Here is a 24953-nt window from a genome sequence, read left to right as displayed (position 1 = left end):
AGATTCCTCTTGATTTCCAAATTGAAGGTCCATAAACGACAAATATGTTCTTAGTAACTAATATCAGAAAAATCTGGCTGCTGAAACTAGTTCATGCATTATAGGGTCAAAGGACAAGCTTTGAGGAAGACCCTGGTAAAACTTCACTTTCTTTATACAAATCCAACTGGTTTATAAGATAATTTTATGACATTTTAACCACAAGCTGCAGATTCAATCTTTGAGATATTTCCTTTTGTACAAATCTTAGCATTTAGGAAAAGGTTTTATATAATCAAAGAAGAAAAGCCCTTTATTTTTATTATGACTGACAAGACTAATTTGGCATAAAAATTTCCATTGCTTTCTAGTGTGATTTTAAGTGAGAGGGAAGGGGACTCAACTTAATCTAACTTCTATATTCTCTGACTTAATGAATTTAGCTTTTGTTCTAAAGTTGTATTGCTTTTTAGCTAAATATTCAGTAAATATTATTCTCTCTAGCATGTCTCATTTATTATCTGAAAATTTTAGCATTTGCTCCTTAAAAGTCAATTAAATATTTTTGTATAAGCATATAATTAAATATTTGGACATATGCATATCTCATAAAAATATCCAAAAATAATTGTCTTCATAAATTTTCTTCCACATTTTCCATCAAGAACACTTCAAAAAGTTTTAATTCAACTAGGGAATAAATACAGAATGCATTTTAATAAAATAAATCTGTGATCCATAATTTAATGTGTTTTTAGAAGCAAGCTTCTCAAATCTATTTTACATGAATTTCATGCTAGAAACATATTGTAATGACATGGATATTCTAGTACTTTCTCCTCATTTAAAAAAAAAAATTACCTTAACATTGTAATTAAAACTCCAAGGAGGCATAAACCTTATAATTATAGCAAATCATGATCATAGAAAGAATAACTCACACTTTTAAGGAAAAAAAAAATTTGAGTGAATCAACAAATTTCATAAAATATTATATTCTGAGTTGCCAAGCCAGTCCTCGACCTGCTAGTTCCTGTCCCAAAGCTTCACCCATTACACCGGCCAATGAGCGGTCCCTGTCGCCCCCTTCCTGCCTCAGGTCTTGCTCTTCCCTTGAGATCAGTTTGTTGGGAGTGTGAAAGGAGAAGGCCCAGGGATGCCCTGACCCCTTTTTCTGCCCATCTCAATGCCACTATCGCCATGGGCCTCACCATCTCTTCTCTGTTCTCCCGCCTCTTTGGCAAGAAGCAGATGCATATTTCGATGGTTGGATTGGATGCTGCTGGCAAGACGACCATTCTGTATAAACTGAAGTTAGGGGAGATAGTTCCCACCATTCCTAACATTGGTTTTAACATGGAAACAATAGAGTATAAGAACATTTGTTTCACTGTATGGGATGTTGGGGGTCAAGATAAAATCAGGCCTCTCTGGAGGCATTACTTCCAGAATAGCCAGGGTCTTATTTTTGTGCTAGATAGCAATGATCGTGAAAGAATTCAGGAAGGAGCCCAAGTACTGCAGAAAATGCTTGAGGAAGATGAGCTGCAAGATGCAGTGCTGTTGCTTTTTGCAAACAAACATGATTTCCCAAATGCTATGGCTATCAGCGAAATGACAGATAAATTAGGCCTTCAGTCTCTCCTCAACAGAACATGGTATGTTCAAGCCACTTGGGCTACACAAGGAACTGGTCTGTATGAGGGACTTGATTGGCTGTCAAAGGAGCTTTCAAAATGTCAAATGAAACTGGATATCTAACTAAGGACACATTTTGATAGAATTGGTCTAGGCTTGTTACAACAAAATTAGTTTGCATCTTGGATATTAAACTGTATCTGGGACTGGTTTGGGCAGAATATTACAGCGTTTAAACTTATTTTGTTGCCAGTTATTGTTTACCAAGTATAATGTTGCTCTTTACCAATATGCTTGGTTTTAAAGAAATTCTCCTTGGGGGAAAAAAGTATCCTCTTTTAATTTTGACTTCCTTTAAACCTAAATGCCTGGACATAGCTATTGTGACACCTTTAAATAAATCAGTTTTGAATGTTTTTTGAGCCTACAACAAATAATGTTTTAAAGTTATTATCCCCTTGCTACTTTATTGATACCTGTATCATTCCTGGGACAGTCTGCTGATTTGAACATGTAGCATTGCATTTGTATTTATTTCTATCCCTTGCCAAAAGGATTTTCTAATACTGCTTGTACCAGCCAGGGAAATGCTCCAAAACACTATTCAGCTCTCTTGCACTGAGGAACTTAATATTTTTTCCCTATTATTGACTCCTGACTTCCATCAGCCAAACTTAACCTTGGTGTGGTTTGGATTTGATAGCTAATTCTGTGCTGATTGCAAAGAGTTCATATTGAGATGGCTTTTAATACTCAGCAGATTGTCTTTCTTTATATTATTATCTTCTTTATGTTGCATGTTGCTTTTGGTATCAGCCTGACTCTTTGCCCAGTATATGATAGTTCTGCTGGTGTTTTGTTTATTGATGAACATATTTTCATTAAGAGTTTTTTTAAAAACTCAGCAAACACAATGAATAAGTTTTCTTCATAACCCATTTGAAAGTATTCCTAAAAAAAAAAAAAAAAACATTATATTCTAATGGCACATTTTCATGTCATGCACACAGAGGTGAATGGTAAGTGTGTTGGCAGTTGCGTTGGGAGATAAGAGAAGTCCAAGTCCATTCTCTTTGGAGTTGCTTGTTTAAGATAGTTTTCTATTTTCAGAAACGATTAGGGAATTACCTTGTGCAGAATGGCATCAGATGGCATTAGCCCCCCTCTCTCCCTTCCTAGATACAGAGCCAGGAGTTTTCTGTAGTGGGATGGAGAAACACAACAATCAACATGGCCTTGCCTGTGTGTGTGTCATCCTTGGGCCTGGAGTTAGGCACAGCATGTAGATGAAATGTAGGTTTTCTTTTTCAATATATATTTGTAATATGTATGTTTTTAATTTCTATTTTACTCAAATGTTTTTCAATATTAACTGCTATAGAAAAATATAGCTTAATTTATAATAGTTTTTTCAAAATGGAACAGGGTTGAAATAATTGAGAAAAAACAACCTTCTATCTTACTGGTTATCATGAAACTTTAAGAGAAAATGAAGGCATTGCTATAACAGAATGATATGCTCAATGGTATTGAAGGTACACTCATACATTGCTGGTGGGACAGCAAATTGATTCAACCACTCTGTAAAGCAGTATGGAGATTCCTTAGAAAACTTGGAATGGAACCACAATTTGATCCAGCTATCCCACTCCTCCTTTTATACCCAAAGAACTTAAAATCAGCATACTACAGTGAAGCAGCCACCTCAATGTTTATAGCAGCTCAATTCCATAGCTGAACTATGGAACCAACCTAGGTGCCTTTCAAAGGATGAATGGATAAAGAAATTGTGGTACATATACACAATGGAATATTACTCAGTTTTAAAGAACAGTGAAATTATGGCATTTGCTGGTAAATGGATGGAACTGAAGAATATCGTGCTAAACCAAATAAGCCAATCCCCAAAATCTAAAGGCCAAATGTTTTCTCTGATATGAGGATGCTGCTCCATAATTGGATAAGCAGTGGCTAGGAAATAATGAGGAACTTTGTATTGGGCAGAGGGAAATGTGGATTTTTCTATTCCCAAATATAGAGGGCTGGGAGAAGCCTCTGAAAGCTGATTCAACTAGGGTCCCAAGTCTCCACAAATTAGTGGAGGTCTTAGCCAACTTCTTCTGCAGAAGGTAGAAGCTGATCCTGCACCAACACTATATACGGAAAGTGGCCAACTGGAAATGGAAATTCAGTAGGAGTCTGAAGACCTCATTTCTCCCTTTTCCAGTATTTACACATCCACATGATTTAGGGTAAGAATTTACTCTGGGAGTTTTGGGGATTTTTTTTAATCTGTAAAATGAGGGCTAGATGGTCCATGAGGTTCTCCATCCTATTCTACTTTAAAATAACCAGTGTCTGGAATTATGCATCAACTAGAGGAGACCCAGTTGCAAACCAATCTCTGGGTGATAATTCTAAGCTGTTATTTTATTTCTATGTTAAACTTGTTAAACGTTAAGTTTCCTAAATTCAAGTGAAAATTGGAAGACTTGGAGTCAATGCAAGGAAGCATGAGTTGTAAAATAAAAGCTAAAGGAGACAGTCATACCAAATGATAGGAGTGGCTACATGGCATTTTGTATTAGATATATAGAGATATATAGAGTATGTATTTTCATTGTATAAATCATTGGAGCCTGTTAAATAAGAAGGAAAATAATTTTTTTCTTATTGTTTCCAGAGTTTTTTCAGTAACCACAAGAATCTTCAAGAAAGTATTTCTCACTTTAAAAAAAAATGCAACTTTAAAGGGATTATACACCATGATTAAGTGGAATTTATTCCTGGTATGCAAAATGGAGCTCAATATAATATAGTCATTGATGGATTAAAGGAAAAACCCACATGATCATCTCAGTTGGTAAAGAAAAAGAAATGGACCAAATTCAACACCCTTTTATGTTTACAAAAAAGCAAACAATAGGCTACCTCAATACAATAAAGGCCAGATACGAAAAGTCCCACAGTTTACATCATACTGAAAGTTGAAAAATTGAAACCTTTTCCTCTAAGAACAGGAATAAAATAGGATGCCCACTCTCCACTCTTCTTTAAGGTTCTATCCAGTGCAATTAAGCAAGAAAAAAGTGAAAGAACTCATTCTTGCCGTTGAACATCTTTCCTCCAACAACCCGAGCTACCCTGGTCATCTTCCCTAGCACTGGGTCCTAGCCATTGGTGGACTGTAAAACAATTTTTGAAGGTTTGTTCCAATTTTAGTATTATTAACACTAGGAAATAATCAATTACATAATTATATATAATATATGTGGATGATATGTATAGATATAATTAATAATAATATATCAGTAGCATAATTCAGCTGATATTTTGGGTCAGCAAGCATCATAAATGTGCAAAAATTACTTCAGAGAAATCAGAACCAAAGGAACTTTGAGGTGTGGGGAAGCTTGAAGCTATGGTAGGCTTAGGTGGGGGTGTGGAGGGTTCAGAACATCCAGTGGTTACTGAGAGGTTGAAAAACACAGAAACGAGCAGGAGAGAATGTTTTCTAAAAACAGTTTCATTCCTTCCATTCGTCTGTTCTGTGGAGTTGCACTCCCCAACATTCAAACTACCAGCTCAGTCCACCTCTGATTCAGTGATATCATATGTTCAACAGAGTTCTTGTAATTTACTATAGCATCTTTCCTCTAAATCTTAAAATATGATGAAAGAATGTAGATCTGTCATTGACAATTTATAGATTTGTTGTTCCTGTTCTTGAATTTCATATAGATGGAAGCATACAGTATATAAACTTTCATGTCTAGCTTCTTTTCATCAAAATCATTATTTTGAGATTCATCCTTCTTGTTGTATGAATCAGTAATTTATTGCATAATATTTCTGAACATGAACACACCACAATTTGCTTAGCCATTCATCTGTCCATGTATATTTGTGTCTTTGCAAATTCTTAGTAGCTATGTATAAATCTGTACAACATGTAAACATTTTTTTTTCTTTTTTTTTTATTGTTGGTTGTTCAAAACATTACATAGTTCTTGATATATCATCTTTCACACTTTGCTTCAAGTGGGTTATGAACTCCCATTTTTAGCCCATATACAGATTGCAGAATCACATCAATTACACATCCATTGATTTACATATTGCCATACTAGTGACTGTCATGTTCTGCTACCTTTCCTATCCTCTACTATCCCCCCTCCCCTCCCCTCCCCACCGCTCTTCTCTCTCTACCCCCTCTACTGACCTTCATTTCTCCCCCTTGTATTATTTTTCCCTTTCCCCTCACTTCCTCTTGTATGTTCTTTTGTATAACCCTGAGGGTCTCCTTCCATTTCCATGCAATTTCCCTTTTCTCTCCCTTTCCCTCCCACCTCTCATCTCTGTTTAATGTTAATCTTCTTCTCATGCTCTTCGTCCCTACTCTGTTCTTAGTTACTCTCCTTATATCAAAGAAGACATTTGGCATTTGTTTTTTAGGGATTGGCTAGCTTCACTTAGCATAATCTGCTCTAGTGCCATCCATTTCCCTGTAAATTCTATGATTTTGTCATTTTTTAATGCAGAGTAATACTCCATTGTGTATAAATGCCACATTTTTTTAATCCATTCGTCTATTGAAGGGCATCTGGGTTGGTTCCACAGTCTTGCTATTGTGAATTGAGCTGCTATGAACATCGATGTAGCAGTGTCCCTGTAGCATGCTCTTTTTAGGTCTTTAGGGAATAGACCAAGAAGGGGAATAGCTGGGTCAAATGGTAGCTCCATTCCCAGCTTTCCAAGAAATCTCCATACTGCTTTCCAAATTGGCTGCACCAATCTGCAGTCCCACCAGCAATGTACAAGTGTACCCTTTTCCCCACATCCTCGCCAGCACTTGTTGTTGCTTGACTTCATAATGGCTGCCAATCTTACTGGAGTGAGATGGTATCTTAGGGTGGTTTTGATTTGCACTTCTCTGACTGCTAGAGATGGTGAGCATTTTTTCATGTACTTGTTGATTGATTGTATGTCCTCCTCTGAGAAGTGTCTGTTCAGGTCCTTGGCCCATTTGTTGATTGGGTTGTTTGTTATCTTATTGTCTAATTTTTGGAGTTCTTTGTATACTCTGGATATTTTTTATACAAGTATTTTGTGGAATTTTTTTTCCATTTCTCTTAGGCAGATACCCCGGAGTAAAGTTGTTACATGATGTAGTAAGTGCATTTTATCAGAAACTGCCAAAGACTTTTAGAAAATGGTTGTACAATTTTACCCCGACACCAACAAAGTATGGAGGTTACAGCAGCCCCATATTTTCATTGATATTTGGTATTGCCAATCTTTTCAGTGGTAGCCATCCTAACGGATGTGAACTGGTGATTTTTAGCTTGCATTTCACCTTTTCATAGACTGTCCACATATCTTCTTTTGTGAGATGTGTATTCAAATCATTTTCTTTGTTGTTGTTGTTGTTTGAGTTGTTAGTGTTTTATTTATAATCTGGAGGCATTCTTTATATGTTCTAGTTATGAATCTTTTGTCAAATGTATAGATAGTTAATAGTCTCTGCCAGTCTGTGTTCACATTTGTATTTTCTTAATGGTCTTGTAAAGAATAGGTCTTTAATTTTATGAAGTTCAGTTTTTCAATTGTTCTTCTTTTGTGGTTAGGGCTTTCAATGGCCTTTCTAAGAAACTTTTACCTACTCAAGATCATGATGATATTTTCCTGTATTCTTCCAGGAGGTTTAGAGCTTCATACATTAAGTTCAGACTTATTATTGCTCTCAAAGTAAACTGAATATGGTGTGAGATAGGGATTAGCTCTCCTCTGCCTATGTGCACACATAACACATGCACATTTATCTAGTTGCTCCCACATCATCATTTTATTTTTTAATTAATTGCTCTTATTTTTTAAATACATGACAGCAGAATGCATCACAATTCTTATTTCACATATCGAACACAATTTTTCATACATAGAGTATGTTCACACCAATTCATGTCTTCATACATGTACTTTGGATAATGATGTCCATCACATTCCACCATCATTGCTAACCCCCTGCCCGCTCCCTTCCCCTCCCACCCCTCTGCCCTATCTAGAGTTTGTCTATTCCTCCCATGCACCCCCTCCCTACCCCATTATGAATCAGTCACCTCATTTCAGAGAAAATATTCGCCATTTGTTTTTTTGGGATTGGCTAACTTCACTTAGCATTATCTTCTCCATCTGCATCCATTTACCTGCAAATGCCATGATTTTATTCTCTTTTATTGCTGAGTAATATTCCATTGTGTTTATATGCCACATTTTTTAAAATCCATTCATCTCCTGAAGGGCATTTAGGTTGGTTCCATAGTTTAGCTATGGTGAATTGTGCTGCTACAAACATTGACCCACACCATTATTTTAAAAGTCTATTTTTTTCCCGATAAATTGTTTTGGCACATTTGTTAAAATTCAGTTGACTACATGAGTGTGTCTAATTATGTCCCACTGATCTGTTTGTCTATCATTATGTCAATATCACACTAATTTAATCAAGTAGCTTTACAGAAAGTCTTGGAATCAGATATATTAGTCCTCCAACATTACTTACTTTTCAAGAATTTGGCTACTCTAACCCCTATGTCTAGAATCAACTTATAAATTTTAGAGTGAAGTTTAAGGGATTTTGATGAATATTGATTTGAATTTATAGATTTAAAATGCAGAGAATAGACATGGTATCCTTAATGAATCTTCCAATCCATGAGCATGAACTATTTCTCTATTTAACTAATAATTTACTTATATAATTAAAGTGTTTTAGCAACATTTCTGTGTAGAAGTCTTACATGTCTTCTGTTAAATTGTCTAAAGCACTTTTTATCTTTTAGTAGGAAAATAAAATGAAACATATGTAGAAAATAAAATTGTATAGAACTTTTACTAAAATTGTTTTTTGTATATTAGCCTTGTATGTTATGATCTTGTTAAATTTATTGGCTTCTTCTGGTAATTGTTTTGGGTCTCATGGGGTTTTTCTACAGGAACAGTCACATCATCTGTGATTCACATTGGTTTCATACTTCCTTTTAATCTTGGTTTCTCATTTCTTTTTCTCACCCCCCACATACTAGCTAGGCCTTACAGCACATGGTAGCTTGTTTCTGAACATTTAATGTTCACTATTAAATAGACTAAATAGCTATTGGATTTTTCTAGATGCCATTTATAAATTTAAGGAAGTTCTTTTCAATTTTAGTTTGCTGATAATTTTTGCAATGAATGGTGTTAGGTGTTGTTAACTGCTTTTCTTTTTCTTCCTCTCTCTCTCTCTCTCTCTCTCTCCCCCCGCCCCTTTTTGTCTCCACCAGGATGACTACTGGTTTTTCTCTACTTCCCTGTAATATGACAAATTATGCTGACTGATTTTCTTATGTTAAACACAAATACCCATTTAAGCATGTTTTTTTAAGAGAGAGAGAGAATTTTTTAATATTTATTTTTTAGTTCTTGGCGGACACAACATCTTTGTTTGTATGTGGTGCTGAGGATCGAACCCGGGCCGCATGCATGCCAGGCGAGCGTGCTACCGCTTGAGCCACATCCCCAGCCCAATTTAAGCATGCTGATTTTCTCTTTATATATTAATGAATTTGATTCTCTTTTGTTGATGAATTTTTGCATCTGTATTCATAATGAATATTGGTCTACAAGTTTCTCTTCATATAATCGTTATGTCAAACTTTCTTACTAGTGTTATACTGATCCACAGAAGAGTTGGGAAATCTTTCTTCTTTTCCATTTTCTAAAATTTTGTAAGATGAACTACATTTTTCATTAATTGTTTGATAGAAGTCCTGAGTAAAATTATCTGAGCCTGGAAAGGATTTTGCAGGGGAAAGTTTGTTTTGTCTTTTGTTTTTGTGAGCAAGTGTTTTTTTGGTGGGTTTTTTTTTGTTTGTTTTTTTTTTTTTTTTTTGTTGTTTGTTTGTTTGTTTGCTTGTTTTGGAGGGGTACTGGAGATTGAACTCAGGGGCAGTTGGCTACTGAGCCACATCTCCAGCCCTATTTTATATTTTATTTAGAGACAGGGTCTCACTGAGTTGCTTAGAACCTTGCTGTTGCTGAGCCTGGCTTTGAACTCGCCATCCTCCTGACTCAACCTCCAGAACTGCTGGGATTTCAGGCGTGCACCACTGTGCCTGGTTGCAAGTTTTTGATTATGAATTCAAATTCTTGACTTATTGAATTAATAGTCACAAAACCAATCAGAGTTTTCTTTTGCTTTACACATCAGTTAAGTTGCATTTTTCAAGGAATTTGACCATTTCATCCAAGTTATCAAATTTATTGGCATAGTTATTTATAATATTCCCTTATTTTCCTTGCAATGCCCACAGTCTGTAAGGATAGCATTCTTGATATGCACAATTGTGTTTTGTATCATTTTCTCATGGTTAGTGTTGCTAGGGACTGACCAATCTTACTAAACTTTTAAAGGAACTAACTCATGACTTTATTTTCACTACCATATTAATCTTGTTTGTTTCACCGATTTCTGTTTCAATCATTGTCATTTCCTTCCTTCCAATGACTTTGACTTTAATCTGGTCTCCTTGTTCTGGTTTTGTAAAGCTTAAAAAGTTGATATTGGGCCTCTCTTGTTTTCCTAATGCTATAGACATTCAGGCTATGCATTTCTCTCGAAGCACTGCATTAGCTGCTTCCCCACAATTCACTCTCTCATGATTTCATCATTATTAAGCTTAAAACATGTTCTAATTTTAATTTCCCTTGTGATTTCTTTGACACGTGGGTTATCTTGAAAAGTGTCATTTAATTTCCAAGTACTGGGGTTTTTTTATTTCTAATTTAATTCTGTTGTGATTAGAGAAAATAATTTTAACCTTTAGAAATTTTGGTGGCCTTGGTTGATAGTGCAGCATATTTCATGAGCATTCTGTGTGCACTTGAATAAAGGTGTATGTTCTGTGGTTATCAATCTAAGTCAACATTGACAGTGTTCAAATTTGCTACATCTGTATTGATTTTGCATAGTTATATTAGTTTCTGAGAAAAGGATGTAAAAATCTCCAAATTGAGTTGTACATTTTCTATTTCTCCATCAAATATTTCAGCACTACATTATCATCAAATTCATAAAAATAAATAAAATATACTCTTATCTCTGATAATACACCTAGTGTTGAGGTGTTCTTTGACTACTGTATTTTTCTGGTACCAGGGATTGAACCCAGGGGCTCTTAACCACTGAGCCACATCTTCAGCCCTTTTTTATGTTTCATTTCGAGACAGGATCTTGCTGAGTTGCTTAGCAGCCTTGCTGAATTGCTGAGGCTCTGAACATGCAATCTCCCTGCCTCAGCCCCCAGAGCCTGGGATTTCATCTGCTGTTTTTATAGCCACACAGCTTCCTCCTGCCTGTCATTTGCATGCATATCTTCTTCCAGTCTCATTTTTTTGACCTTATTGATTCCTGAGGTGTTTACCATAGAGCTATACCTTGTTTATCCAGACTGACAATCTCTAGTGTTTGGAATGTTTCATTTCATTAGATTAAATTCAGTCAGTTACATGGTAGTATTTAAATTTTTCATTTCGCTGCTTATGTTCTATCTATCCCAAGTGATTTTTGTCTGTTTTTCCATCCTTGCCTTTTTTTGGTTTAATAGGATATTTTTCACCCTAGATTTTAATTTCTCTGTCAGTTTTTAATTTATGTCTCCCTCTATTGTGTTTTATCAGTTTCTTTAGAAAATCTGATATACGACTTTAGCTTATTATATTCTACACAGATCTAATATTGTACCACTTACAGAAAAACATTTTTAAAAATTGCAGTGTAATTCCACGTGCCCCCTCCTCTGTGCCAATGCTCTCATGTACTCTGCATCAGCATACAATAAAAACCTCACAAAGCAGTGCTACGAATTTTGTTTTACACAATTTTCTTTTAAAGAAGTCCTGAGGGACCAGGTGTGGTGGCACACGCCTGTAATCCCAACAGCTCAGAAGGCTGAGGCAGGAGGATTGTGAGTTCAAAGCCAGTCTCAGTAACTTAATGAGGCCCTAAGCAACTCAGCAAGACACTGTCTCTAAAGAAAATATAAAAATGGCTGGGAATGTGGCTCAGGGGTTAATTGGCCTTGGGTTTAATTCCCAGTGTAGAAAAATAAAAGTTAAGAGGGAAAAACGTAGAGGTTGTTGTTGTTGTTTAACATACCAACACATTTGCATTTTGTGTTTCTCTTTCTTTCCTGTAGATGCAACACCAATTTCATCTGGAATCATTTCCCTCCACCCCAAAGAACTTCTTTTGACATCTCTTGTAGCAACAAATTCTCTCAGCTTTCCTTTATCTGGAAATATTGCTTATTTCGCTCTAATGTGTAAAAGATATTTTCCCTGGATGTAGAATGTAGCCTTCACAGTTACCATTTTCTTTTGGCTTTTGGAAGATGTTGTTCCCTGGTCTTCTGGTCATCGTTATTTCGGGTGAAAAGTCATCTGCTTGTAAGGAATCTTTGTCGCTGGCTGTTTCCAAGGTTTTCTCTCTGTTTTTGGCTTTCTGTGGTTTGACTACAGTGTATCTACATACAGTTTGTTTGGTCTTTACTGTAGTCTGTTTTTTTGATGTTTATTCTGCGTAGTTTTCAGTAAGAGTCTTAGAACCCTAAGTGGATGTTTTTCATCAAAACTGATATGTTCTTCCATAATTTCTTGACATATTGTTTCTGCCCCATTTCCTTTTTTTCTCTCCAATTATGTGCACGTTAGTTTGCTCAGTCATGTCCCACTGGTCACTGAGATTGTGTACATTTCTTATGTTATCTTTCTTCTTTCTGTTATTTAGATTGGATACTTTGTTTGTTTGTTTTTTTGTTTTTAATCCGTCATTCATTTGCCACTAAGTGTATCCACTGGACTTTTCAATTTAGACACTGTACTTCTCAATTCCAGAATTTCCTTTTTGTTTCTTTTTAATTTCCTTTTTCTGCTGAGACTTTTTCCATCTGTTCATTCATGAAGTTCATCTCCGTTAGTACCTTGACCATCTTTAGACTGACAGCTTCCAAGTTCTTAACTGCTAACTCCAGGGTCAGATTCATCTTGGGCTCACTTCTTACTGACAGTTTTTATTCTTGGTTCACATTTTCTGTATCTTCATATACTTATGATTTTTTTAAAGATATTACACTAAGCACTATGGATGATGCATTATAGAAAACCTACATTTTTTGCCTGGCTCTAATCAGTGCAACTTTTGTTCTAGCAGGCAATTAAATTACTGGATGGTCACCTTGAACTTGCGGAGTCTTAGTTTGATGCTCTGCTAGGGTAAGTCTGTTATGGTTTTGCTGTCAGTACTAGAATGAATCCTAAAGGGGCACAATATTTAGCTCAAGTTCAATCTTTCCAACTAAGATTCCAAACTCTGTCTCCCTTGATGAGGCTACCAGATAACATCTGGTGACTTCTTTCAGCCTTCCAACTGTTGTTTTCTGACAGACTTTTCAGAGCCTCCTGTAAACATGAACAGCTCCGTGGTCAGCCAGGGATTTGAGACACATGTATGTATAAAATTAGGTCTCCCCCTCTTGCGGGTCTTTCCTTTCTAGGTTTCTCCCTTACAGCACAGGCAGAATTGATACAATAAGCTAATATAAAGTCTGCAAATCCTAGCTCATGGACTAGGAATACTCTTGGGAAGAAGCTTTAAACATGGACCTCTTCAAACATAGTTCCCCTTTGCAAAACCCAAATCCCTTACCATTTCGCCCCGTTATTTATTGCTTTAATGCCTTCAAATAATTATTTTCTTTAATACCTTATTCAGATTTTAGGGTTGTCCTCTGCAGGAAAGTTAGTGCAATATGAGTTATTTTACCATTTACCAGATCACTGAATTTTTATAGCACATCACTATGCTGATGTTCATGGTAGAAATCCTCATAATACAAAATTGCATGTAAAAAACCAAATCAGTCTGCTTACACATTTCAAAAACAATTACATATTTTCAAAATTTAGATGTACAGCTTATCGCTTGAAAATTAGTTTGGATTTTTAATAAAATTATCTGAGCTTGCAGTCAAAGACAGATAAAAAGCTAAAAAAAATGGCTTGAAAGTAGAACAGTGATCACTAGAGACTGGGAAAACGGTGAGGAGGTAGGGGGAGGGTTGGGTCTGATCAGCGCACACTCTATGCATATATGGAAATATCCAATGGAATCCTATTAACATGCATAATTAATGTGTGTTAGTTTAAAAAAAGATACATGAAGATGTTTGCATTTTTTTTCTATTACCGCATGATAAATGGCCACAAATTGAGTGACTTAATGCAACACCCACTTGTTACCTTACAGATTTAGTAATGGCAAGAGTCTGAGTTTAATGCAACCAGTCCCATTGCTTAGGGTCTCCTTAACCAGGCAAGGATTCTCCCTGGAGCTCAGGAGCCCTCCTAAGCTGATTTGGGCCATTGAAAAAATTTAGTTCCTCACAGTACAGAACTAATGGCAGATTTCTTCTTTGAGGCCAGCAAAAAAGTGTCCCTTCAATGCTTCATATTCTTTTAAAGGGTTAATCTAATTAGGTCCAACTCACTCCAGATGATTTCCTTATGATTAACTCAAAGTCAGCTGATTAATGACCCCATCATAGCTCCTGCCAACATTCAATGGGAGGGGTTAGATGCAACTTTTATGATGGGGATGAGAAGCTTGGAATCATTAGAACTCTGCTCCACCACAACGTTCACTGCAATGTTGCCTGTGGTAGCAAAACATGAGAAAATACCAAAGTGTCAATCAGTGGGAGATGATCAAATAAATTATAACAATTTTATACTAAAGTTACTAAGTGAAAAGGATGTTTAGGATATTTCAAGTGAAAAAAAAATACATTCACAGATGACTGTGGTTTGTGTAATTACATTTGTGTAAAAATATATACATATATGCATGAGATGTGATATACGTCTTGTGCTGCTGTTCACTATATGGAGCCCAGAATGATATCTTGCATTTCTCCAAGACTGAACCAAATTTGGCTCACAAATGCTTAGGTCTGCTAGCAGCAGAAGGCAAACCTGCTTATTTTAAATGTGGGAAATGCACATTTAAATTTAAGTCAAGTCATGAGTCTCCCTCTGCCCTGTTTTCTCCTTTGTTCTTCTCGGGTAGCCGCCACCCCTAGAGGGCTGTGTGCACTTAGGTAGCAGAAGGCCTTCCTTGCTACAGCCATCACTGCTGCCCTTGGTATTATCCACACTGATATCTGTGTCCCCCAGAGCCCACCATACACCTACGCAGGCCCGCAGGAAGTGTCCCTCCACCTTTCCATTGTCCCCACCAAGGAAAGAGGCTTCCTAGAGAACTCACACCCAGACTGAACCTTAGCAGGCGCCATATTGGATATGAACTTCACTCTGACACTCACAGCCTCCCAGGATACACCCTGGGAAAATCAGACAGTAGTCCCCAAACTTCCCCGGGCACTTTCATCGCCTTCTCCCAACAGCTTTGCCTTAGGACAGACAAAGTGAAGAGGCTTTTCACAAATGACCCCACAGCCGGCTGCCTACAAACTTCACCCCATCCTGCTCTACATACAGCCCCATAGAAATTCTCACTTTCTTTTCAGAGATAAATGCCCCAATCCACATTCTTTTCTGCTCCATGGATTTGGCCATAAATTACATGGTTTCAGCTATGGAAACAAAGACCACTCTAATGAGAAGAAGCAAAAGCTGTTTATTCAGAGATTGTAGAGCAAGGGAGTCTGCCACCATCTCTTGCATTTTGGCAGAGGCTGAAAAGCAGGCAGAGGAAGGGGAGAACTTGTAGCAGAGGAAAGGGAAGGTACCGGGTCTGCCCTGGTTGGAAGCTGTTGGGGTGCAGGAGCTGCAGTCAGGCTGACTCCGAATAGGGGAGCCTGTCAGGCTTTTTTCCAGCTAGCCCTAAGGTGGAAGTAGGAGGGAAAAATTAGGGAAGGCTGTAGTTATTAACCATGTCTTGCTTGCTTGAATCAATTTATCTGAGAATTGTTTTCTGGCTGTCTGGATTGTTGCTGAGTAGTGGTCTGAATTCCAATGAATGAGATTTATAGATAGTAGGGAGGATTCCTGGACAGGTTACTGTAGAAGCAAGTTGGCTTCCTCTGCCGGTTGGGCGGATGGCGGGTCAAGGACCATTTTTATATAAGCTCTGGCCATTGTGTGCTTATATATTCAGGCTTTCACAGTTTTTAGCTCCTTATGTCTGAAGGCTTATCCCTCCGAATAAAGCCTGGCTTGTGCAAAATCAATCTACTTCTCAGCATCAGTCAGAACCCACTTAGGAAGATACAAACAAACCTAGATCATTTAAACCCAAGGAATGTAATACAGGGAGTCAGTCACGTGGGTGACAGAGGGATGAAGGCACAAGCAGAAGATGCTGAGGTAACAGAATACTAACCTCAGAAGCAGCATCTGCCCTAATACCAAAGGAAGGTGGGGGAAGGCATGGTGTTACCAGGAGTTAGAGCCAGGGCTTTGGCAGGGGCAGCTTTAGGCCCCTGGTGCTCAGGACTCTCAGGCAGGGCTGTGACCCAGGACATGAGGGAACATGGCACAGCTTGTCTTGGGGGACCCAGTGAAGTTGTTACTGGCAGTGAGGTTACTGGCAGTGTTGAGAGAAGCCCAAGTCTCCAGACACATCTGCTACTGCTGGGCAAGGCCAGCATCAAAAAGAGAACAAGTCTGGGTATACACCTGCAATCTCAGAGTCTCAGGAGGCTGAGGCAGGAGGATCACGAGTTCAAAGCCAGCCTCAGCAAAAGTGAGGTGCTAAGCAACTCAGTGAGACAAAACAGGGCTGGGGGTTCTGGCTCAGTGGCCAAGTGCCCCTGAATTCAATCCCTGGTTGGTACCAAAAAAAAAGAAAGAGAACAAAAGTGTTTTCTCCCTCCTTTCATATGCATGCTTCTTTCTAGTGCCCTCTCACCAGCAGAAACCAATTGGAAGCCTGATGGAAAGAGGTTCTGGAAAACAGAGGTTTCAGAGTCCCAGCCTCTGGACTACAGAGCAGAGGCTAGGCTTGGACTCAGCGCCTGTGGTAAAGGAACCAGCACGGTGGCCCAAGAGGGCAGCTCATAACGGGGTTGCTGTGACTAATTCCCTGAGAATATATGTGCAAGGAGAGAGGAAGGACAAACCTTCTCTTAAATAGCACCAAAACCATCCTGTCACATGAGCATATGCAAATTAACATGATCACACATGATGTGTATAGTGCACATTAACATATGCATGAGCTGGCACAAATTTCCGTATACATAGGAAACAACCAGAAGGATATGCACATCATGCTAATAGTTTCCTCTATTGATGAGAGCGAAGAAGAAAAGACAGGGATGTGACACAGTTAATATCAATCTATAGAACTTGGGTTTTCAAAAAGTATATTAATACTACAACTTTCAAAAATCAATGTCCTAAGAGTGCCTGTTGAAGCTCCCTCTGAAATGTGCTGGCGGCTCACTGTCACAGGTTGCTGCAGGAAGGCGTGTGGCAGAATTCCTGTATTTTGTGTTTGGGAGCCAGCGTCTGCCCAAGGTTTCCATTGCACACATCTCAGTGGCAAGAAGGGAGCAAGGAAGATCTCAGATAGATGTTCTGCACAAAGTGCCTGCAGTACACTAAAACAGAACCCTCCAGAACATCTGCAGGAACTATGCATCTGCTGAAAGTCAGGTGAAACATTGATTGTGCAAGAGGGTATATATTTTTTAAAAATTTTATTCAAAGAAAATGTGGTGTGCATATATGAATACATAACAATGAAATGCCACTGTTATGTATAATTATAATGCACAAATAAAAAGGAAAAATATTGTAAGAAATATGATGTTTTTCTTCATTTGGTTTTGCTCATTTTCCAATTTTTCCCATCCCTGCCCTCTCTCTTCTGGCCATCCTAACCTCCCCCAGTACTTTTGTTTTGTGTCCCTAAGTGAACTTGAGATCCATGAAATATGCAGCTAGAGAAGTGGGACTCCTTGTTTATAAATGTATACTCATTTATAAGTCCATATTCCTGAATCTTCACCAGAGATCCCATAAGGAGAGGGTAACCTGTGCTGCAAGTGTCCTGAGTGGCTACAAGGGCAATGCTCAAGGACCACAATTTGCAAAAACCACTTCAGAGAGAAAATTAAAAAATCTAATTCAGGGATTACCAGAATCTATTCCAACATACGGCAACACTATTAGAGGGAACACACTATTTTGGCTCCACTTCTATGGGGCATGTATTAAAAAAAAATAGAGGATATTTAATGTATTTTTGCCCTAAAACTTATGGCTTTGTCAATCCATTTGAGCTCTCTAAAACAGTGCTGGGTTGGGGCTGTAGCTCAGTGATAGAGTGCTTGCTTAGCATGTCCTGGATTCAACTCAAGCACTGCAAAATATAAAATAAAATATTGTTTTAAAAAAGAATTTCCCAGGTGGTTTATGGTAGCTAATGTTCACTTGGTCACATTGACCTTTCCAGGACAGGTTGCATGGTCTCCACACGTCAGGCAGGACAGCAGTTGTAGAAACGGGCAGCTAGGAGGTGATACTTCATGTGAAAAAGCCACTGCAAACATGTCATCACCTGTCAGCTGCGCGTTCATGCTGCTTTCCCTCCTCTTGTATTCATAGGAGTTGATCTTCTAAATTAGAGCTTTTTATCCTGCAGCTAATTCGCTCCTTTCATCCCAGATGGAAGTCATATCCCTGGGAGTGCATCACTGAAATATTGCTGCTTTCATCTCAGCTATCCATAATGGCAGATGCACAGAACGGTAATTTTCCTTGAAGGTGACGTGGAGGTACCATCGTCCATCATCCCCACGGATGCATGGAGTACTACTTTTTAGCACGGTCTGCATGCGTGTGGCCTGCTGGGCAGTAAGGAGACCTAGCAGAACCGTGTTTTATCTCAAGGCAGTTTCCATTTGTAGTGGCACTAGTGAGAAGAAGCAAAGATTTTAGCAAAGAGGATGTGTTGGTTAAGTCTATTACAGCTGTGCATGGCTTAATGGCAGGGATACATTTCAATAAATGCATGATTCATCATTGTCTGAATGAGACAGAGTGCACTTATATGAACCCAGATGGCAGAGGTCAATCATTTGGCACAGCCTCTTAATGCAATCAGGAGACACCATAAGAACAAGAATGAGGCCGCTCCTGGGGTAAGACATCATACCATTTTCCAGTAAAGATTTTTTATAAGGAGATGAGTACAGGCTAAAATAACATTACCATTATCAATTATTATATGTTTCACATAATTGTATTGCTCTACTTTCTTGTGGCGGGTGGCAGAGTTTGGTCACCCCAGGGTCACCATAAACACATGAGGAATGCATTGTGCTGGGACACTAGATGGGACAGTTATGACATCACCAGGAAATAAGCATTTTTCAGCCCCAGTATATCTTAGGGATCGAAGTCAACTGAAATGTCCTTATGTGGCACGAGTGAACCATTTGCCCTTGGTTTCAATTCTGATCATTTTGTTGATCAGTTGCTAATGAGGAAGCCCCAAGCCAATAGTTTCATGGCAACTTTTCACTGAAAAGACTGCACAGTTGGCAGGGGAGCATCATGAAGGACACACTATGTGCGTCCATGTGAAACCTTCATTCAAGAATACAGAACTCATAGACACAGTCTTTGTGAGAACAAATATAGACTCTGCCATCTATCTATCCATCCTCTGTCAATCAATCTCTCTGTCCTCTATTGTCTGTCACCTATCATGTATAGTCTACCTACCGGAAACCAAGTTGTTCATATATAAAAATAATTAAGTGTGGACAACAGGGTTGGAAGTGCTACAGGAATCCAGAGTGGCAAAGGTGTCTGTGAGCTAGAGAGGAGAGACATGGTGAAAATGAAGGGAATTCAAGGCAGAAACCATGAAATGATAGTGGTCTATGTACAAATTGACCACAGACCAATACAAAGAAGAGGCATGGTGGGGGGTGGTTAAAAAGATAGTGAATTTAGCTTGAGCCACAGTGGATCTGAGATGCTACACAGATGTTCCCTGAGGAACAAAATTGACCTCCGCCCATGCAGACCACTGAGTTAGACATAAAAGAAATCCACAAGCAGCGGCTTAAATGAGAAGGCCCCCCCACCCCGACACAAAACAGAGAATCCAAGTGTCAGAAGCCCAGAACTACTGGTTAAAACTGTCTCCATTCTCAAGACAGTTAATACTTAATTTTAAACAAGAAATAGAAATTAAAAGAGAGGGAAGTTCAGAAAATTTTTCTTAATAAAGAGAAAAAAATCATGAAAATTATTTATACAGAAAATTACAAATTCATCAGGTTATATTATTACAAACATCTCAGAAGACTGACTGACTGACTGCTCAACTTGTGCCAGTCATTTTTTGGTTTGGTTAAAACTTTTAACTACACTATTGTAATTGTAAAATTTTTACTACTCATATTTTGTATAAAACCACTTATAATACACAGTATTTTCAAATGCAAAAACATGTATCAAACTACATTTATATTCAATGTTCACAGGCCATTATAAAGCTGTATCTTTAAAATACTTTCAGGAAAATAAAGATTCAACCAGTTTACTCAGCTTTAAAAATAAAATTAAAATATAAATGGGCATTTTAGTGAAAAAAATCAAAAAAGTAATAAAATGCTTATTAATTTAAAAAAAAAAAAAACCTGTCTCCATTCTTGCTCCACCAATCCTCTCTCACAGTCGCAAAGGGGCTGCTTGATCTCAGGCACCACATCCACAGAGCAGGCAGAAACAGAAGGAAAACAAAAACAAAAGGTATGTGGCAATCAATTATATTTACTTTGACAGGGGAAAGCACATAGTTTTTCCATGGAGTCCCAATCTGGGGTCACCTATGTCATCAGTACTACATGCCCCTGCCACCCCAGCTATAGCAAAACTAGGGAAAGAAGAGTTGTCACTTGACTACTCAGAAGAAACACAGACTCTGTTAGGGAAGAAGGGGAAATGATGTTGGGTGGTGATATGGTTTGGATATGAGGTGTCTCCCCAAACTCCTGTGTTAATGCAGGAGGTAAAATAATTAGATTATGAGAGCTGTAACTTAACCTGTGGATTAATCCATTTGACAGATTAATAATTTGAGTGGATTAGCTGTTAGCAAACAGAATCTACTCCTAGCCTGCTAGAGAGGGCTCCTGGGGGAGTATCCTGGGGATGTTGCAGCCCTCTGACTCTGTGCCATGGTTGGCTGTGTTTTCAGTACCTATGCTATGGGGGAGAATCTAGGTAAGTGGATCTGGCCATTCAGCATGAGGTACTGGGCTGCACTGATGTCTAGCCCCTGCTGGAATGAAGGAAGACTTTGTCTACAGGCAGAGGACTAACATGCGGCCATATTTTGTTACATTTGCTACCATCAATTTTCCATCCAATGGGAAAATACCTGTGTCTTGATTGAAAAAGACTCTGGTTTCCTACAAAAGAAACCAGAGCAGGACCAAGAAGATGAGGCCTATAGATGTGGTTTTCAGAGTTGCCATCACTCTGAGCGGGGCAGGTTCTGGAAGCTCTGAAAATGGAGCCCACTAGTCTCTCCCTTCTTGGGAAATTAGGCTCATGTGCATCAATTCTAAACCAGATGTATTTTCTGAGCCCATGTGTGCCCCCCCCCCCATCTGTTGGCCAGGGGCATGGCTGCTGTGGATGGAGGAGCCCTGAGCACCCAGTAGGAAGCCAATCTTCTGCTGTGCACCCTCTCCTTGGACAGACAATCCAGGCCCCTGTTAAGCACTTCCTCTACTCACTGTCCTGCAAATTTAGTTAATTCATAGGTACTGGGCCTTCACCCCATTCATTCTTTTGAAATCTGGATCCATTGCTAAGGAAGAGGAAAGCATTGAACTAAAACATGACCTTTGACACTTGAACACTTTTCTAGGATCCTTGATCTTGTAAATGGAAATCTGAAGCCAGCCTCGCTACTCTTTTCGGGGGGTGGGGGGGGGTGGGGGCGGAGGTTCCCCAGCAACACCCTCAGATAGGAGTCTAGGGCAAGTAGGCAAGTAGTTTATCTGAAAGGAGAGGAGAGAAGTCCCCAAAGAGGAGAAGGAAAGGATAGGGAAGAGAAGGAGCTAACTAAGGGTATGTGCTAGGGAGTGAATGTGTGTGTGTGTGTCCCCCCCCCCCCCCCCCCCCCCCCCCGGCTTCAAATGATGAAGCCCTAACCCTCCAGGTGATGGTTTTAGGGAGGTGGGAGGTGAGTAGGTCTTTGGGGTAGAGACCTTGAGAGTAAGATTAGTGCCCTCAATAATACAGACATGACTCAATAATGCTTGCTTCTCTCTGTTCAGAGCAGCAAGCTGCCATCTTTAAATGAAAAATGCGCTGTCTCCAGGAACCAACTCAGCCAGCACCTTGACCATGGACTTTCCAGCATCCCCAGCTGTGAGAAAGAAATGGGTGCTGTTTGAGTCTCCCAGTCTATAGTATTTTTGTTACAACAGTCCTAGCCGACTATTAAGAACCTATCCTTGAAGGCAACTGGTGCTCAGTCCATCTCTGGGAGACCTGAGAGACCTTCTGGAATTCGTGCCTCTCCAAGGACAGGAAAAGGAGCTGCAGTATTTATTTATCAACTCAGTCGGTGTTTGCAGTTTGCTGGAGGTGGGCAAAGTGTTCATTTGCTGGTCCTTCCAACTTGACAGGGCTCTGGAGATCAGAGAATGTCCTCAGGCTAAGTGCTGTAGCTTTCATCTTGAGTACCCACCAAAGGCTCATGCGTTAAAGGCTGGGTCCCCAGGGTGGTATAACTGGGAGATGGTGGAACCTGTAAGATGTAAAGCCTAGTGGGAAGATTCCGTGTCCCTGGAGACGTGCTCTTGGAGAGGATTGTGGAACCCTGGCTCCATTTTCTTTCCTAGGATAGAAGATAGCCAAGAGTGATGAGAAAGAGTGCTGAAAATTTAAAGGAATGAAGGAGTCAATGCAAGCAGGAGGAAATTGCTTCATCCAACTGATTAGGGTGGTGATGATTTCTACAATAATTAAGTCGGCAACAAACAAGTCCACTTCACAATGCGATGCCATACCGTGGCACTCAGGAGACCATGTTATAATAGTTAGCTGAGAATTTATACTGCATGTGCCATACACTGCTTATGTGATAAAGGCAACAGACAAATATGTAAATACATGGATGAGTATACCCATCAGTCATCCCCTGTTTTTTCTATACCATGCTCATCACTAGCTTCTTCTACCAAAAACCAATAAAGGAAAGGAAAAAAAAAAGTCTCCCTGTCTCCAGACACTAAGGGCTACCTGTCTTGCAACCATCTGAGGAACATAAAAATAAAACTCACAATTCCCATAAGTAATGCAAAGGCTAGATATATGGTACAATTCGAGCATATATTAGCAGGAATGAGCCCAGCCAGGGAGGTTAGGCAAGAGTTCCCCAAGGAAGTGAGGATGCAGCTAAGATTAGAAGAAAGAGTAGGAGGAACCAGGGTAAAAATGGAGGGAGGAGCCTTTAGGAAGAGGGAACATTCCAGACAAAAGGCCGTGAGATGATATTTTCCTGACTTATGTTGTGCAATCACTGCATATGTAATAAAGATAACAGACATATGTTGCACACACATATAGACACACACACCCACCAGCCAGTCTCAGTTGGGAGATGATACTGCAGAATGAGAATGGGGCATTGGGAAAGTTTTCCTTCTAAATATCTTGAAAATATTTAGAAAGGAAAATCAAGTAGACTCAATGATGAGCCGATTAAGGAGAGTACAGCACATATGGCAATTGGCCTGCTGCATCCTTTCAGGCCTGACCCTGTAGCCAGAGCTGTGGACAGCAAACTTCCACATTAGCCTCTCTCAGTGTGATAGTCAGCTGTCTGTAACTAAAACAAAATACCTGAGACAATCAACTTATAAAGAGATGATGTAAAAAGCTATGGCAGATTAGGAAACTTGCTTTTCTATTATAATCAGATAAACACACGGTTGGCTTTCAGAGAACCAAGCTTCCTATCTTCCTGTGGAAGACAATGGCCGCAGATGGTGCCCACTCAACACCTCACATCACTCCCCACTCTCTGGCACCCTGGCTGCAAGCTTCTGGGCATTTAACCCAAGGGCTCCTCCCCCTGCCAGAATCCATGCCACCCATCCCAAAACAGGCCAGAATTTCCTAAGAGTCGATCCCACCTGGGAATAGCCCCTGGCCAATGCCTAAGGGGTCAGGGTAGATTGAGTCCTTGGCCCCTGCACTATGAAGGGCAATAGCGAGGGACCCACAGGGTCACTTGCGTCACAGTGCACCTTGTATTGGCTCCATTCCTGCTCTCTCTCCCCTTCAAAGCCCTGCCAATGTTCCCAGAGAATCCCCTTCCAAATATGGCTAAATCTGAATCTTTGCTTCTGGAAAAAACCCAGGAAGGGGAAAGCAATCTGAGAAGTTTCACATTCACCTAGCACGAGTTCTTTAGTGAGTGTGGCACCGTCTCAAAAACTAGAACCGTCCTGGCTCCTGTTCATTGCCCACCTACTACTTCATTGTTATTATGAATGATTGACAGTGTACAGAATGATTGACAGTGTCCGGAACGCATGGAAGGAAACTGCCTTTCCCCTAAAGGGAATTAAAATCAGGCTTCCCACTTGAGACATCCCAGACTCACCTCTATCCTCTGAGCTTCCATTTCTGCTTGGGGATTTCCCACCACTCATTCCTGTGGCCTCCCCCTGGCTTCTAGGAAGCAGCTTCTCTCTGTATCACTCTCGTCCTGTCCTGAATCCCCAGTGCCCAGCAGAAGCCAAGTGGGAGTGTACTTACAGGACTGCACTCTGCAGATGGCTGCTCATTGGCTGGGTGAGCCTGACCTGTGCCTCCGTGGTCCTTCAATCCCTTAGCACACGCAGCTACCCTCCTCGTCCACGAGTTCCACATCTGTGCATTCAACCAACCGCAGATTGAAAGTATCTTGAAAAAAATTGTATGTATACTGAACATGTGAGATTTTTTTTCTTGTTATTATTCCCTAAACAATACCATGGCAGGACAAAGACTGACTTACATAACACTTACATTGTTTTAGGCAGTATAAGTAACACCGTCCCAATGAATTTTTTTTTTACTAATCAAAATTTAAACTTATTTGGAAAGCATTCAGAATGTCCTCAAACAGCTGCAACTTTTTACTTTTTGCAATAACAGGATTGCACTTGGTTAACAGAAAATTATTTTGTACAAGCTGCATTAGAGACAGCTAAACATGAAAAACTCATATACATCTAATTTGTGCTGTGCAC

General features: G+C 39.3%; 1 protein-coding gene across 1 annotated transcript; it reads left to right on the top strand.

Moving 5' to 3' along the window:
- The first annotated feature begins 1172 nt into the window (after positions 1 to 1172).
- LOC124078476 (ADP-ribosylation factor 4-like) lies at positions 1173 to 2553 on the top strand. Its single transcript, XM_046423286.2, has one exon. It carries the CDS (start codon positions 1180 to 1182, stop codon positions 1738 to 1740), a length of 561 nt encoding a protein of 186 aa, XP_046279242.1. The 5' UTR covers positions 1173 to 1179; the 3' UTR covers positions 1741 to 2553.
- The last annotated feature ends 22400 nt before the right edge of the window (positions 2554 to 24953 follow it).

Source organism: Marmota monax, unplaced genomic scaffold (assembly GCF_021218885.2).
Source record: "Marmota monax isolate L192 unplaced genomic scaffold, Marmota_monax_Labrador192_F-V1.1 WCK01_AAM20220418_F8-fsc00271, whole genome shotgun sequence".
NCBI classification, from domain to species: Eukaryota; Metazoa; Chordata; class Mammalia; order Rodentia; family Sciuridae; genus Marmota; species Marmota monax.
Note: the sequence above shows the minus strand (reverse complement) of the source record. Positions and strands in the feature narration are given on the sequence as shown.